This window comes from Sylvia atricapilla, chromosome 2 (genome assembly GCF_009819655.1).
Source record: "Sylvia atricapilla isolate bSylAtr1 chromosome 2, bSylAtr1.pri, whole genome shotgun sequence".
In the NCBI taxonomy this organism is placed as follows: Eukaryota; Metazoa; Chordata; class Aves; order Passeriformes; family Sylviidae; genus Sylvia; species Sylvia atricapilla.
This window is the reverse complement of record NC_089141.1, coordinates 27,652,124-27,666,943: the sequence shown is the minus strand read 5'-3', so window position 1 is coordinate 27,666,943 and position 14,820 is coordinate 27,652,124. Positions and strand designations below refer to the sequence as shown.

Genomic DNA, 14,820 nt, shown 5'->3' with positions numbered 1-14,820 from the left:
TGTCCAACATGGTGCTCACTCTTGCGAAGCTGAGGATACTTTTGCATTATGCACTCCAAAAGAGAGGTTTTGCTCTCAAGCCAGGGGATTTCACTAATAGAAGCATCATGTTCTTTCCCTTGGTAGGACAACATGGTGACCACTCAGGTCACAGACCTGCAGGGACTTGCTGATGTGCTGCCCTTCAGTGGCAACACGTGCAACTAAAGCTCATGGACCACGAGATTCATCTGCACCAGGCGTCTGCGCCTGGGTGCGACATCAAACTCTCCAGTTTGCATGGCAGCTGAAATCTATCATTGTGCAGATTAGAAAGTTATTCAATCCCTGCATGAAACAGCTGCATCCAGCACACAAGTATCGATTTTGGTGTGTCAGTGTAGCCCTTGCTCTGCATAAAGCTTGGGCCAAACCAATGAGCAAAGCACTAGGATGTAGGTCGAATGGCAGAAAGGATAATGTGGAAAAAAATCATAATGCCTTTAGATAATTGTATCACATGAATGCGTCTGGAATACTCTGTGCAGACTTGTGTTTAAAGAAACGATTAAGAACTGGAAAAGTTCCCACTACACGAGAAATTAAACAATTGGTGCTATTCACTTTGAGGGGCACAGAAGGGGAAGATAAAAACCTGCAAATCAAATAAATGTATGGAGAAGGTGGATGAGGGGAAATATGTTCTTAGCTCTTAACACCCCACAAAAAGGGATGAACATTTATTTAGAGCATAAAAATTTAAGTCTCTTGAATGCAGCATGTTTGTGCGCTTGCAGGTTACCAAGCAATTCCATCACTATTGACCACTCCGCAGTATTCTGGGGGATTTGTACCTCTTAGGAATTGCACTACTTCATTTAGCTCTGGATAAGTTAGGGCTGGAACTAGACTCTGCAGAGTAATACTGGGATTGCCCCTACTGAAAGTCATATTTGTAGTTATCAGCGTTGAGATCAGTCAGTGTGTATACTGAAATGAGGAGCTAACTTTTCCAAACTGGCACGTGTGGCAGTAAATTAAACACTGTCAAAAAAAAAAATCATCACATCTGTATAGTTATTTTTTCAGTCAAATTTTTAACCTGGCCAAATAATTCAGTTGGATTTGTTTGACAAAAGCATCTTGGAAAAGTCAGGTGGCACTTTTATTTCATGAAAAAATTACTAAGTGACTAAAGAAATGCTAAAAATCTGTAGAAATTCATAGCACAGAAAAATTAAGCTTGAAAGCAAGGAAGACACCATATTTATACTGCTGATGCCCCAAGCTTTTGCCCCAGAAAATGTAATTTTTCCTACTGCAGTAGGATGGTTCTATTTCCAGAAAATCAAAACAGAATTCCACAGTGCCTACAGGGTAACTATTACAGCACATCCTTGAACTTCATATATTTATGGAACTTATTGTAATTTTTCCTATCACCACAGACATATTTTAGTACTATTATTTATTCTCTCTCTTCTCAAGGATGAACAACCATGGCTTGCTCCTCATCTGTCCTAGGCATATAGCCACTCTTGGGCCCTCATCTTGTCTTTCTGCAGTAAGAATTCACTTCTCTTTAGCTGCAGTGGACACATTTTCTCCCAAAAGTTTCCTGTAGCCCCCATGCAATTTCCCAATGAACATTTCAGGGGGTAAAAGGAAAGGTTGCATTTTCTCAAATGTTTATTCAGAAATGTCACATATTCACCCACTTTGATGAAACCAGCAGGACCTAGAATTAAAGTATCAGTTTTGTAAAAAAAAAAACCCTGAAAGTTTCTAATTCATAAATATACAAAAGTATGAGATGACACCATGCAGGTCAGAGCACTGAAGCTCCAGAAGGGGGAGAGAAGGAAACTCAGGCAAGTAACATCCATGTAAGTCTCGGAGGATCTGAGGTTCAATACCTTATGCTGATGTCAGCTCTTGAACTGCAGTGATTTACTCACCTGGCACCCAATTTGTGTGCTTGAAAGCAAAGAGACGAAGAGGTATGGGCACAATATATCCTGGTTGTCTTATCAAAGGGAGAAATCACATGTGGCTTAAAGCCACCTTGGCATTTTTTGCTCTTCCTGCCAGCAGTTCCTAGGACTCCACACCAGCATGTTTTACTTGCCTTTGGGGGCTATCCCAGCAGCCAGAAAGTAAAATAGAGTGTGTTTAGTGTGTACCTTAGCTTTCCACCTATTTTTGAAACCAAGGGTCAGTTTGTTACAGCAATTACTGGAGAGATGAGCACTATGAGGGTTGGAATATTTTTGATTTTTTATTTCACATGGCTGTATGCAGAGCTCAAAAACCTTTTTGTAATGAGTTGTTAGGTTTTGAGATCAACCTGTGAACACAGCTTCAGTTAAGGGCTGCCCTACGCTTTGTTGTCTCTGGTGCAGAGATGGTGGTCTGCACAGAGCCTGCTGGTTACAGGGTACTGGCTTGCTTCCTGGTTTTCCAGCTGCCAAACTATATTATAACAAGCTAAAAATACATTAAATATTTTCCTTTCCTAATATTACCTTACCACGTAAGCAATAGTTGACTTGCCACTAGGATGTTATCTGATAACTGAGGGGAGGGAGGCAGGCAAGCCCGAATAGGGGGTGAGACATTGGAGAGAGGCTGCTTCAGGGACTGTGACCAGGAGGAGAGGCTGTTATGTTTCTATTTAGGTGGGTGATGAAAACATTTCTAAATCCCTGCTTTAACCCATCTCTGACCACATGCCCCACCACAAGTGCTCCTCAACACAAGGCCCAGAGCTTGTGCAAAATCTCTCCTGCCCCATGCTGTGCTATTCAAGGAGAGTTGGGTGGCCAGGTGAAGACCATGCATGGGGAGTCTAACAGAGCTGACTGGAGTGTGCTCTGTCCTACTCCTGTGCTATGCCATCAGAAAAATTATTTAGTAGGTGACTTGGGCCCTAGAGTGTTGCATGTGGAACTGGCATGGGGGACAGTCAGCAAGCAAGAAGAGATTCCTCTGCTGGACACCCTTCTGATTCTGCCTTGGTGATGGGGAGCCCCAACAGCCACCACTGCTTCCCTGCATCTGGAGGAGAACACACCATCCCCAGGTGGACTCACAGTCTGGAGGGGGTGATGTCAAGCTTGAGTGTGAGAGGCAGAATCTGCTACACAGGGAAAAAATTTGGTTTTGATAGTTCAAGTTTGCTGGTGTCACATTTAAACACCTTTTTGAATTGTTTCTTTTTTTTGCATGTACATTGAATAAAAAAAAAAAAAAAAAAAAAAAAAAAAAAAAAAAAAAAAAAAAAAGCATCAGGCTGCTGCCTTGATCTCTCTCCATGATCACTGTTTTTAACTAGAAATAGCTGCACTAAGGTGAATGGGAAAGACTGACCCTGCAAAAAGCAAAATAGCAACATGGCCTGAAACTAGAGATGAAAGCCCTACTTAACAAATGAGATATGTAAAGGGCAGAAGCTATGAAAAGACACAGCATGAACGCTTGGCCTATCCAATAATTCCTCCCAGATTCTTACTAGCAGAAAGTGTCTCCAGCAAGGCCACTGTGATTTGAAATCAAGGTAGCATGACCCCAAAGGGAGACATATCCTTGATCTCTAAAAGCTTCCTGAGGGCAACCCTCCCCCCACATCCACCTTCCCCTTGTGTTTTCATACAAATGGCAAATATAAACTGTAAATGGAGAACAAGATGTCTGACATGGTTGAACATTTCCTCAATCTTTCTGTGCTCTCTTCACATATAACTCAGGCTGTGTTCTTGGGCTGGTATGCCCAACTCTAAAACCCTTCCTGCTCCTCCTTCTAGCTCTTAGGACTCTAGCTCTAGAGAGACCAGGGAATCCAAGTGGTTCCACCTCCTAAGGCATGGCCTGTCCAGTGTTTCCATCCCCCTCTCTGCTCTGTGTCCTCTCACTTCAGCCAAGAGCTCAACAATGTGTGTGACATCCTCATTCCAATTGCTGGACACACAGCAAAGTGCATTGTTACTTTGCTGTCCTCTTCTCCTGCTCTTTCTACAGGTCTTTGTTAGCTCACCTTGCTGCTTCTGCATGGTGGTGAAATCCTCAAAGGTGAGGGTGCGCACGGGGGGCCTCCAGAAGGCGTAAGTCTCCATGATGGCCTCCAGCCCTGTCCTGAGGAGAGGAAAGAAAACAAAGAGTGAACAAGACTGTCCATCAGCTCGGGATACAGGCACTGAGGAGAGAAGGCTCTGACCTTGCTTGGCAGGCTGTGAGTGGCCACTGAAAGGTCACCTTGGCATCTGTGAATTCCTCAAGTGAGTCTTCCTGTACAGGTGCTGACCATGAGATTAAAATGAAATCTCCTCAGCCCAGGATTTCAAAGGCTCCTAACAATCTCTCAATGCCTTTTTCCTTTCTAGCAAGAATCTCAAGCCTTCGGTCTGCTTTCCAGGAGACACACGACTGTCAGCTCCTCCAGGCATACTCAATTTATCATTGAGTGACTCTCCACACTTTTTGGATCTAAGCTGTCATGCAAATAAAGGAGGCCTGGGATTCAGACTATGGAATCAGAGAGAAATTTTGTGAATTGCCTTTCCCTGCCACTTCACAGTTTGGACACTGTTCTGAAGTGCTACGAGAAGCCATAAAAAAAGGAGTATTCAACTAAAAATGCAGAAGATGCTCTTTCTAAAAGATCAGTGCTGTATCTGCTTTGAGTCCCTGACTCGCCACCAAGACATATCAAAGAGAAAAAGCCAAAAACTGAGCAAGAATTTTTCTTCTCAAAGGGCTAGGGTGTTAGATTTGTTCTTCTTGTCACCACAAACTCCCAGATCTGCTGGAAGTCTCTTAGTGCCAGAGGCTCAGTGGGGACATAGGTGTATTATCAAACCCACTGGAGTTTCTTCCCAGGAAAAGTTCTCCTCAGTGGAAGCTGTACACCACTCTGTTCCCCACTCCTCACCTTCCCCTGTCTGTTTTCCCACAGTAGGTTACAGCCCTTGCACTGACTGAATACCAGTAAAGATTCTTCATCAAATGCGAGAACATATCCCCTTTCAATGCAAAAGGCTCAACATCCCCAGAGCCTCTCATCAGATGTTGAGCTGACACTGGAGCTGCCTTTTGCTTCTGAAAATGTCTTTCTGCACGTGCCTCTGCTCACTCAGTTAACTTTCCAAAGTCTCCCCGGAAGCTTGGATGCTTTAAATACATTGGAGTTGGCAAACCAAACTCTGTATTTTAAGAGGAGGTTTAGAAGAGAGGTTGTTGCATGGTGTTTATTAGCTGCTAAGCTGTTAGAAGTAGAAACAGAAGACATCTCTGCATAGCAGTCTCACACCAGCGCTGAGCACATTACGACAAAACTATTTGGTTAATACAGTGGCCTCTGCCAGCTCATGGAGCTCAGAGGCAACAAGGCAGGGCAGAATTTGAACCCGTCAGCTAAGCTGGGCTCTGTGTGCAAAAGCTGCCCTATGACTACCAGTACAACTCCCAGGATTTCCTCTGCTCCCTGTGTGTGAAAGTCACACATGTTCAGAATCCATCTGCTTCTCAACACGCACAGCCAGGAAGAGAATGGTACCTTTATTGCAGCCTCATGAAATGATCCCCAGCCCAACCACTGAGGGAAGGCTTTCTGGTACTGTATATCCAGGGGGCAAAAAAAATGCCCTGAGCAAGCTGCGATGCAACCAGACCTGTTGTTGAAAGGACCTGCCTTGATGATTAGAACCACGTAATACATTAGAAATGCAGGCTGAAAGTTCCAGCTGTGCTACTCCAGCTGCCCTGTGTCTGCCACAGGATCGTGTGGGGAAGCAGAGAGACCAACTTACTGAAAGCAGTGGACACAGTCTGGCTCAATCATTAGATTCCCAGGTACACAACCCCACTCTGCACCAGCACTGGGCTTCTAGTTCTGGTCTCACAACTCCCTTCCAATAAAATCCAGTCCCTAGTGGGAGGTGGCTCATGGAGACACTAAAAGCAGATTAAAGCTATTACCCCTGCCTCTCCCTAGAGCCTACATCATTATCAGCTCAGCAATTGACTCATAATTCAAAGTTTCCAGTTCTCCATCTAACTCTTTACCCTGCTTCAATACAGTTCTCACAGGCACCATGTAATTTCCACTTCTAAAAGAAAAGGAAAAAAAGAGAATAGCCAGGATATAATAAAAAGAAGAAATAAAACATTAAATTGGGAATAATATACTGCTTTTAAGGGTTGGACTTGACCGTGTGTGTGATCTGATAGAGGGTAAATGGCAGCACTGAGAGTGCCAGAGCAGCTTGTAAAGCAGCTCTATTCCTGCCCTGTATGTCAGGGAAAGGAAAGATGCCAACACCAACAGGGACTACCTTGTCCTGCTCCATGGAAGCAGTTCTACAACAGCCCCCTTCCTGTGAGCACAGCTCCTGTGACCCTTCCCTTTCCACACTGTGACTGCTGGCAGCATCAGTGCGGCCTTGCCCAGCAGTGCTGAGGGCAGCGTGGTGCCACAGGTACCTGAAGAATGAATGTCAAACTCCACAGCTGGCCCTTCCTGCCCCAAATGTGAGTCCTTTATTCCTCACAAGTTTGCATATGTTGAACATGTGTGTAAAACCTTCTCTCTGAGCACATGGGTGACAGAGCTCAAACTTATGTCCACTTCTCCTATGCACAAATTTAAGCCTCTGTATACTAGACCAATCTTTTTCCCCCATTAGTTTGTGGGTGTTTTGTTGTTGTTGTTGTTTTGGTTTGTTGGGGTTTTTTTAATCTTTAGTGTCTACCTTCAGGCTCTTTTTCTCCATGCAGAAAAAATGTTGTGGGTGTTTGCAAAATAGCTTCTAAGCAGAACACATCCCTACTGAATTTTCACATCCTTCCAGGCATCAGACAAGATCCATTAGACAGCAGCTTTGTGTGCTAACCTGCTAGGGATCTACCACACTGCATATGGAGTCTTGCAGAGAGAAAACATGCAGTTGTGCTAAAAACAGCTCTTGATGAGAAGGCACACCACCTTTGTGATGATTTCACTACCCTATCCCCACCCTTTCTTCTGTCTGCCATGTATTCCTATTTTTGAAAGAAAACGTTGAGGCAGAAATCAAGAAACCGAATCCCAGTCAACTCTAACAACTGTCTCTCTCATAGCAGTTTGACACTGGTGTGCTCTCCTAGTCAGCAGAAATGCTGGAATGCTATTCTGTGTGTGCTCCAGCCATTTCTAAGGAAAAGAATCTCCACCTGGCCAATGAAGAGACATTTTGGGACAATAATAAATGCTGACACAAAAAAAAAAAAAAAAAAAAAAAAAAAAAAAAAAAAAGTTTTCAGCATTTCTGAAATGTCAGAAAATTTGGAGGGCCCTTGCTGAGGGTTGCTGATACCAAGTGTGCTGAACATTATCCATGTGGCATCTACTTTCTCTTCCAAAGAACTTCACTGAAAAATTAACTTCAAACTATCTATCAGGCCATAAACCCTTCCCTCTCACACCAACTTTATGAAGGAAATAAAAAAAAAACCTATCAGAAGAGGTCTCACTGCCAGCATTTTTTAATAAGGTCAGTCCTTTAAAAGGTATCCAAAATTTGCTCTCTCTTTTTCATTCATTCTTTTATTTTTAGTGCTATAAAATTTTAATAATAGGCAATAAATGAAACAGTTCCATTGTCTGAAAAATGAAACGAGCTATCTGTGCACCTCCATAATCCATCCCATATGGCTGATCTTGCCATTCCCACTGCACGTAGGATTCAGGACATCATTTCATTTCATTGTTTGCTGAGGAAGCCAAACTATTGGCTCCAAGTGCCCTCCTGGCTCTCTTATCCCAGACAAAGCTCAAAGAGCATTTCCAACAAAAACAACTTTTATTCACCTCAGCTGCCCACATCTGAAAGGAAAGTGCTGGTTTTCCTTCAGCCCAGGGTTGTTTTTTTTTCCCATCACCCTGTTGAGTTTCCTGACTGTTTTCCCTTCTGGCTTCCTCCTGGATAAGGAGCTCCTGCAAGCATCCTACTGTCAGATGAACTTTACCCAGTCTCTAAATATAATCTCTGTGGCATTAAACCTGCACCCTCACTACCCAAACATTTGGCTAGCTGAGTTCCATATGTCAAAAACTGGTTTCTCATTCTCTTGAAGTTCAGAAAAGCAACCAAGTAATAACTTGCCTCGTTCATATATTATGTGGGTATCCTTTCACCACCAGGAAACTTCTCTTTCAACCTCAGGAACTTCTCTTGTTGCATTTCTACAGATATTTTATGTGCTTTTGCAAAAAGTGAGGAAGGCCTGAAAAATCAGGCAGAGAGAATCTCTAAAAAGTAGGAACTAAGACTTGGCCTTCAAACACAGGCTACCTCTGCAATCCAAGAAAAGCTGATGGTTAGATTGCTGAACACCATTACTTAACATGGTAAGCAAAACACTGTCCAACTCCTTCTCTCTGAGCCACCTCATTGCTCCTTCTCCCAGCTCAAAGACTGAGGCAGCAAGGTCTGGAGAGACACACTCATGAAAATAACTGAAAGAGATCCAAGAAAAAAAGATTGCTCCCCCATATGGATTCAGTCAGTCACATTGTGATGGGGTGTCCCCAGAGCAGCAGGCTTTTAGCAGTATCTTGCAATGATGAAGGGAGACCACAGTGATAAGGAAATAAAGGAGAAGGCTGCAAGCCGATGGAAGTGAAAGATCTAAAATGGAAGTTGGTTTTAAAAACATATTCACCTCCATAATTTCTGCAGCAGGAGACAACAGGGAAACAATAACAATAAATAAGTGGAGGAAAAATATCCATCTCCATTTAATGGAAGAGCCTCAACATAAAGCAGAAAGGAAATGTCCTAGGAAATAAGTGGCTTAAGAGTTCCTTTTCTTCCACCACACTCTGCTTTTTCACTGGGAGTTCTTTCCTCCATGATTTGCTGGCAAACTCTAACTGTGGCTCTGACTCAGTATCCAATGTCCTGGAGCTGTCTCAGAATTTTGTGTCTCTTGCTGCTGCTGCCACATCTTTTATTTTTTCTTTTAAGACTTTATACATAAAACCTCTTGAACATATACTACTCACTTGCCTGATTCCCAAATGGCTCTTCTTCAAATTACCCTATTTCTTTTGCAAAGGAGACCTCCATTTTCAGTGGGGCCTCCTCCAGCCACAGTCTGATGCACTGCAGTTGACTGTAGCTGTGGGAAGGACGTGGGAAGTTGTAGAGTATCACAATTGTTTTTTGACCAGTGATCCTCATGAGATCACAAATTACACAAGGGAGAGAAAAGCCATCTAGCACAGGAAAGCCCTTTCCACACACAGCTTGGACTTTAATGCTGTCCTCTCTGCTCTGGGGATATCTGTGTATGTGTCCCTGGGACAGAGGCAGCTGAGCTCTCGTGTCCTCCCCTAGCTGACAACAGCAGTGCAACTGCAGCCAGACCCCTGCTTGTGAGGCAGGCGCCTGACTGCTATATATGCTTGCAAATACCTTTGCCTGTTTTTTTCTTGCTAAAGCCTCAGGCTGCTCCCTTTGATGTGTAATACCTTAAAGATTTTAATTCCTCTTTACATCAGCAGAGAGCCTTACTGAGCCCTCCCCACAGCTGCAGCCGTGTAGCAATTTCCTGCCCTTTCTTAAATCAATGAGCTACAAAGATCAGTAATTCCCAACCTTTTCAGGAAACTGTCCAAATTCACTGAGCTAGGACCTTATTAATGCCTTCCACATTAATACAGCCCACCATGTACCTGGAACTGCATCAATCCCTCTCCCAAACCCAGCCCCCAGGGCAGCTGCATCTGTGTGCACAGGGAAGATTTTGTACCCAGGACACACACTGCTTTCCCCACACAGGAGAGGAGAGCAGGATAAAAGTCACATATGCCTCAAGGTGAACTGATGATCATAGTGGGGATTAAATGAGTGTGGCAAATCTTTATGCATAACTTCAGTAAGATGAGAGCAGAGGAGCTGAGCTAGGAGGTCTCTAAATCAATATAATGTCTTCTTTGTGATCATGGAGAGTGTAACACTAAAGGGAGTGGTGGAAAACAAAGGGCAGTTGCCCATTCATGAACATTGACCTTATCAAACCTCCTTGGGAAGGAGACAACAGTCCTGGTAAGCACACACAACAGGAGCATGCAAGTAAAACTGAATTACAGTGCCCATGGGGACAGCAAATCAGGGCTATGCACACAACTTTTACTCTGGTCTGCACACTCAGAGCTTTGCTTTACAACTCTAGGCTTCTTTTAATGTAGTCATATATGTCTAATTGTATAATCAAGGTTTAAAGCCTTTGTTGCACTGGTTTAAAGGATTCCTACATCGTTTAAATCTGGAATATTTAAATCTGCTGCACATTCTGCTGCAGCATTCATGAATGGCAGAAAAAGTTGAAACTTTTTTTTGGATTTTCTTACTTTTTTTTGATAACTCTGTAATGTCTTTTACTAATACAATGGGGGGATTGATTAAAGCTCCATTTCAACTACTGTACTGTTATAATAAAATTTCTTCTAAATAATATTTAAGGTGTTCTACTTAATTTTTGCATAAAAATAATGGCAAAACTAAGCAACTTAGTCGAAGTGAAACAATTAGACATTGCTGGGGGAAAACTAAAATTATTTTAAACTAGAACATTTTTGCACTTTTATCCTGCACACCTATCAGAAATTCATTTTCTTTCCAACATAAAGCAAGCATTTGCATTCCCAGTTTTGACATCTCCTGTGAAAATTTAAAAATTGCCTTCAGCCAACCCTACATGTAATAAAGAATAATTATTTTACACAACGTTGGACTGTTACCTATTTGTCTGTTTTACAATCTGCAATCCCCCATTTTTCTATCTCTGTTCTTCGTTTTAATAAAAAAAAAAATAAAATTGCCTTTCTCAACCTTAGACATATGCCCTGTGCACTCCTCAGGATAGGAAGGGAGGAGATCAGTGAGGAAATACAAATAAGCTTCTGTTACCTGTTTCTCCCAGAATCTCTGAAGCCTTTGGCAAAGGGGTTTCTGTCAATTTTTAATCTGGTGATCTAAAAGCAAGAAAAAGAGAATTAGTTGATATATTCAATTTTTTTCTTTCAACAAATGAAAATTATAGATGATTACCATTCTTGCCCAAGCTGCCTGTACAATGATCTTTCATACTTATTTCCCCAGACCACTGTTAAATTTGCCCTTCCATTATCCATGAACAGATAACCTGCTTATCAAAAAATGGCACTGGAGACAGAAATCGTGGTAGCATCAGGAAACCTGGCACAGTTGCTGGGGCTGAGAAGTTGCTCCTAAAGTAGAAGTACACCGGGTGCAAAACCCCAGGAGCTGTAAATTATCAGTGGCTTTGTAGTTTGGGAAGCAAGCACAATGCTCAAGTTTGGCTGCTATCTGAGTTATCTCAGCTTCAACACTCCAGGTATCCAGCAGTTGGGTGCAACACATGGAACTTCAAACAATGCTGAAGAGAAGAGGCCAACTAAAGCACAGGCTTTATTTTTATTTATCCTGCAGCTCCCAAAGATGTCAGGTGGCCACCCAGTCACATGTACAAGTTGCTGTTGTTCTGGTCAGTGTCTGGGTGGCCCTCAAGAGTTTTCTAGTCTGGATTTTTTTTTTTTTTTTTTTCCCTCTTCTAGATGAAGGAGGTAGTGGCCAGACTGAGTGCTTTGGGAGAATCTTCCTTCCTACTTTATTTTTAAGTGTGAATTCCATGTTGGTAAATGTGGAATATAACACTGGGATTTTGACCTTGCAGCCTGTGAAATTATACTCCATGTTGGCTATTCCACAATCTGGTGTAGCCAAAGAGCTTCCCTCTGTCAGCCTCAGCTTGTCCTAGAGATTCTGTCTTTGGAAAGAGTGTGAGATCTTCAGATCCTACCAAATTTGAGGTGGTTTTGCTGAAACTGCTCAGAAGGGACTAGCTTAATACAGTCTGATCTGAAGGGGATTTGCAGGTGTTTTGCTTCTGTCAGAACCAAGCCCTTACTCTGGATATTAACCTCAGATTTGGAATGCAGCTCCTATTTTTGCAGAAGCTTAATTTGTGAACTTAATTTCCGCTAGCCTGACTTTGCAGCTGTCCTGGGACTTGTGTGTACAGAGACAGATATGTTCTGTGGAGGATGGAATTACAGCAGAGGGAATCCCTGTGGTGGATTTGCTAACGTTTTACAATTGTTTCCAGAGACACTTCCCCCAGTAAGGCAAAGCTCTGCAGCCACTGGAGGGCATGCAGGCAAATTCAGGGGATTTAAATTTGGTTTAAATGAAAAGGTTTCTCCAACCCACCAGAATCTCCCTACTGGTATTATAAAAATGTGACTGTGTCTCCCAATTTTTTTAAGCAAATCCCCAAACATTTGGAATTCAGAGAGACAGAAATGTCAGTGTTTCTTTACAGTGAGGCAGCTTATGGTGCCAGTCCCTGACAGGGATCCCTCCCTTAGCATCTCCCTCCCTGTGTAATTATGTCTTATAAGTCTGGTCATTAAGGAAGAATGACAGGCTTATTTCCTGTCATTTCTTCTCCTTTCCCTATCCTCTTTCCTTGTCTGATCTCCAGTTAAGATTTGTGGAGTATCTGCATTTGGGCGAGGGGTGCAGGAAATTTCCCGTACTGCAATGATAGCAAACCCACCAGCGTGTTGCAATATTTTTAATCCATTCTGGACCCTTATTCAAGTCAATTCAAGGGGACTAGACTGAGAATAAAAAGTTGAGAGTCATGGGAAGAAAAAGCAGCAGTCATGGGAGCACTGTCTGCACATGTGCTCTCTTACACATCGCAAAATAAAAAACTCTGTAACATTGCAATAAACTGTTAGAATTCAAAATGGTTAAAAGTTGCAATCTGCCTTAAGGTGATTTAATATGGGTCTGTCTTTCAGTCCATAAATGCTAAATAAAGTCTAGTTTAAGAAAAGTGTAGACCACTAACAAAGGCAATGTTCCTAAAGAAAGAATCCTGCTGCAGCAACATCTTTTAATAGTATCTAAAGTCAATTCTAAGTTTCATCACTAGGAACTATGCAAGAGCCAAATCAAACATAAATTATGAAAAAAATCACAGAATAGTTTGGGTTGGAAGGGACCACAAAGATCACCTCGTTAAACATATCTGCCATGAGTAGGGACACCTTCTACTAGAGCAGGTTGCCCAAAGTCCCATGCAGCCTGGCCTTGAACACTTTCAGGGATGGGACATCCAGAGTTTTTCTGGGCAACCTGTGCCAGTGCTTCACCATTGTCACAGTAAATAATTTCTTCATAATATCTAGTCTGCACCTACTTTCTTCCAATTTGAAGTCATTCCTCTTTATCCTGTCCCTACATGCCCTTTTAAAAAGTCTCTCTGTCTTTCTTGTAGGCTCCCCTCTGGTATTGGAAGGCTACAATTAGGTCACCCCAAAACCTTCTCCTCTGATCCTTTCTAACAGTGGGGAGCATTTTGCTCACCCAGTCCCTGTCCTGCTGTCCATCCTCCGAAGAGATATGAGAGGAGATGACTCATTCATTTGAAGACTAAGGCAAAAAAATTGTTAAGGACCTCAGCTTTCTCATCAGTTGTTACTAGTTTTCCAGCATTGTTTATCGGGAGGAGGTACACCTTCTTCAACCTTCCTTTCCTGGTTAACATACCTGCAGAAGCCCTTCTTGTTGTTCTTTGCGTCCCTTAGCAGGTCTAGTTCCAGCTTTGCCATGGCCTTCCTCACCCAATCCCTACACGTTAGCTGTCTTTGTTTCCACTGCCTGTGCATTTGTTTCTTTCCATCTGGTGTTCCCAGCAGGTCCCTACTCAGCCATGCTGGTCTCTTGACTTCCTGGTCTGATTTCTGGCTCCTGGAGGCTGTTGGCTTGCATGGAAGACTTCCTTAAATATCTGCCAGCTCTGTTTCATGCCTTGTTCCTAAGGGTAGGCTCCCAGGAGATCCTATTGACCACCTCCTTGCAGAGCTGTAAGTTTACTTTCCTAAATTTCAGGTGCATTAGTGGACTCCTTAGGTGACCCCTATCCCTTGGGACATTAATACATGAGAATTTCAGTTTACATGCATTCAAAGACTTATTTTGTCAACAAACTGATGAGATTCGGCTTCTTCAAAACTTTTTCCTTCACTGCTACAAAAAACCCAACTGCTTTGTCTCTGAGATAACTGATGTGGAGTAGCTGTACAGTGAGGACAGGATACTCCATTTTTCTACCATGAGGTAGCAAGGAAATTTGAACACAACACACCCCTTCACAGCTGATCTTAGCTACTTATTTTACAGTAAAAGCTACAGCCATCTTATCTTCAAGAGGGTTTCCTGGCTAGATACTTTATGTCTACACAATAGCCCACAGCAAACATTTTCTTTTCTAGCCTTTAAAGAGTAAGTTTTCTGTTTCTCAGAGGAGTTAGTGTCTCAGTCACAAAGAGCACACCGATATTTTTATGAACACATAACTTAAAATGAGCATGAAGGATCTACCTGCTGATTTTGGTAGGCCGTCACTGTGGTGAAAACAGTCTCGGGGAAGTTGAAGGTTTTCACCCCATCCCCTGAGGGAACTGGCTTTGTAGGAGAAAGATCACTGCTGAAATCCTTGCGGATGACGTGAACACGAGGCTGATACTTGTGCATTGAATGCAAGATTATCTGAAAACAAAAGGAAAAGGACTTATTTTCCCCCAAAAAAATATTTTACACAACATCCAGATGTACAAGAAAGCAGTGATGGAGTAAGAGCTAATATGGAGAAAATTATCCTTTTTCTTACAAGTATGTATGAGACAAAGTTTGTGCTGTGAGCAAAGAGAAAGGTGCTTTATAGGGTCAGGCAACATTTTGAGGAAAAGCACTGAAATAGCAAAAA

The 14,820-nt window shown here is 42.6% G+C and overlaps 1 protein-coding gene across 1 annotated transcript in view; it reads right to left on the bottom strand.

Annotated features, from left to right (window-relative positions):
- TBX15 (T-box transcription factor 15) overlaps positions 1 to 14,820 on the bottom strand; it is a 90,479-nt gene that overhangs the window by 11,632 nt on the left and 64,027 nt on the right. Inside the window, exons 5-7 of the mRNA XM_066341187.1 lie at positions 14,436 to 14,603; positions 10,929 to 10,993; positions 4,013 to 4,110 (exon numbers count right to left, since the gene is read on the bottom strand). Coding sequence (XP_066197284.1) covers positions 4,013 to 4,110; positions 10,929 to 10,993; positions 14,436 to 14,603 — 331 coding nt within the window. The remainder of the gene's footprint in view (positions 1 to 4,012; positions 4,111 to 10,928; positions 10,994 to 14,435; positions 14,604 to 14,820) is intronic.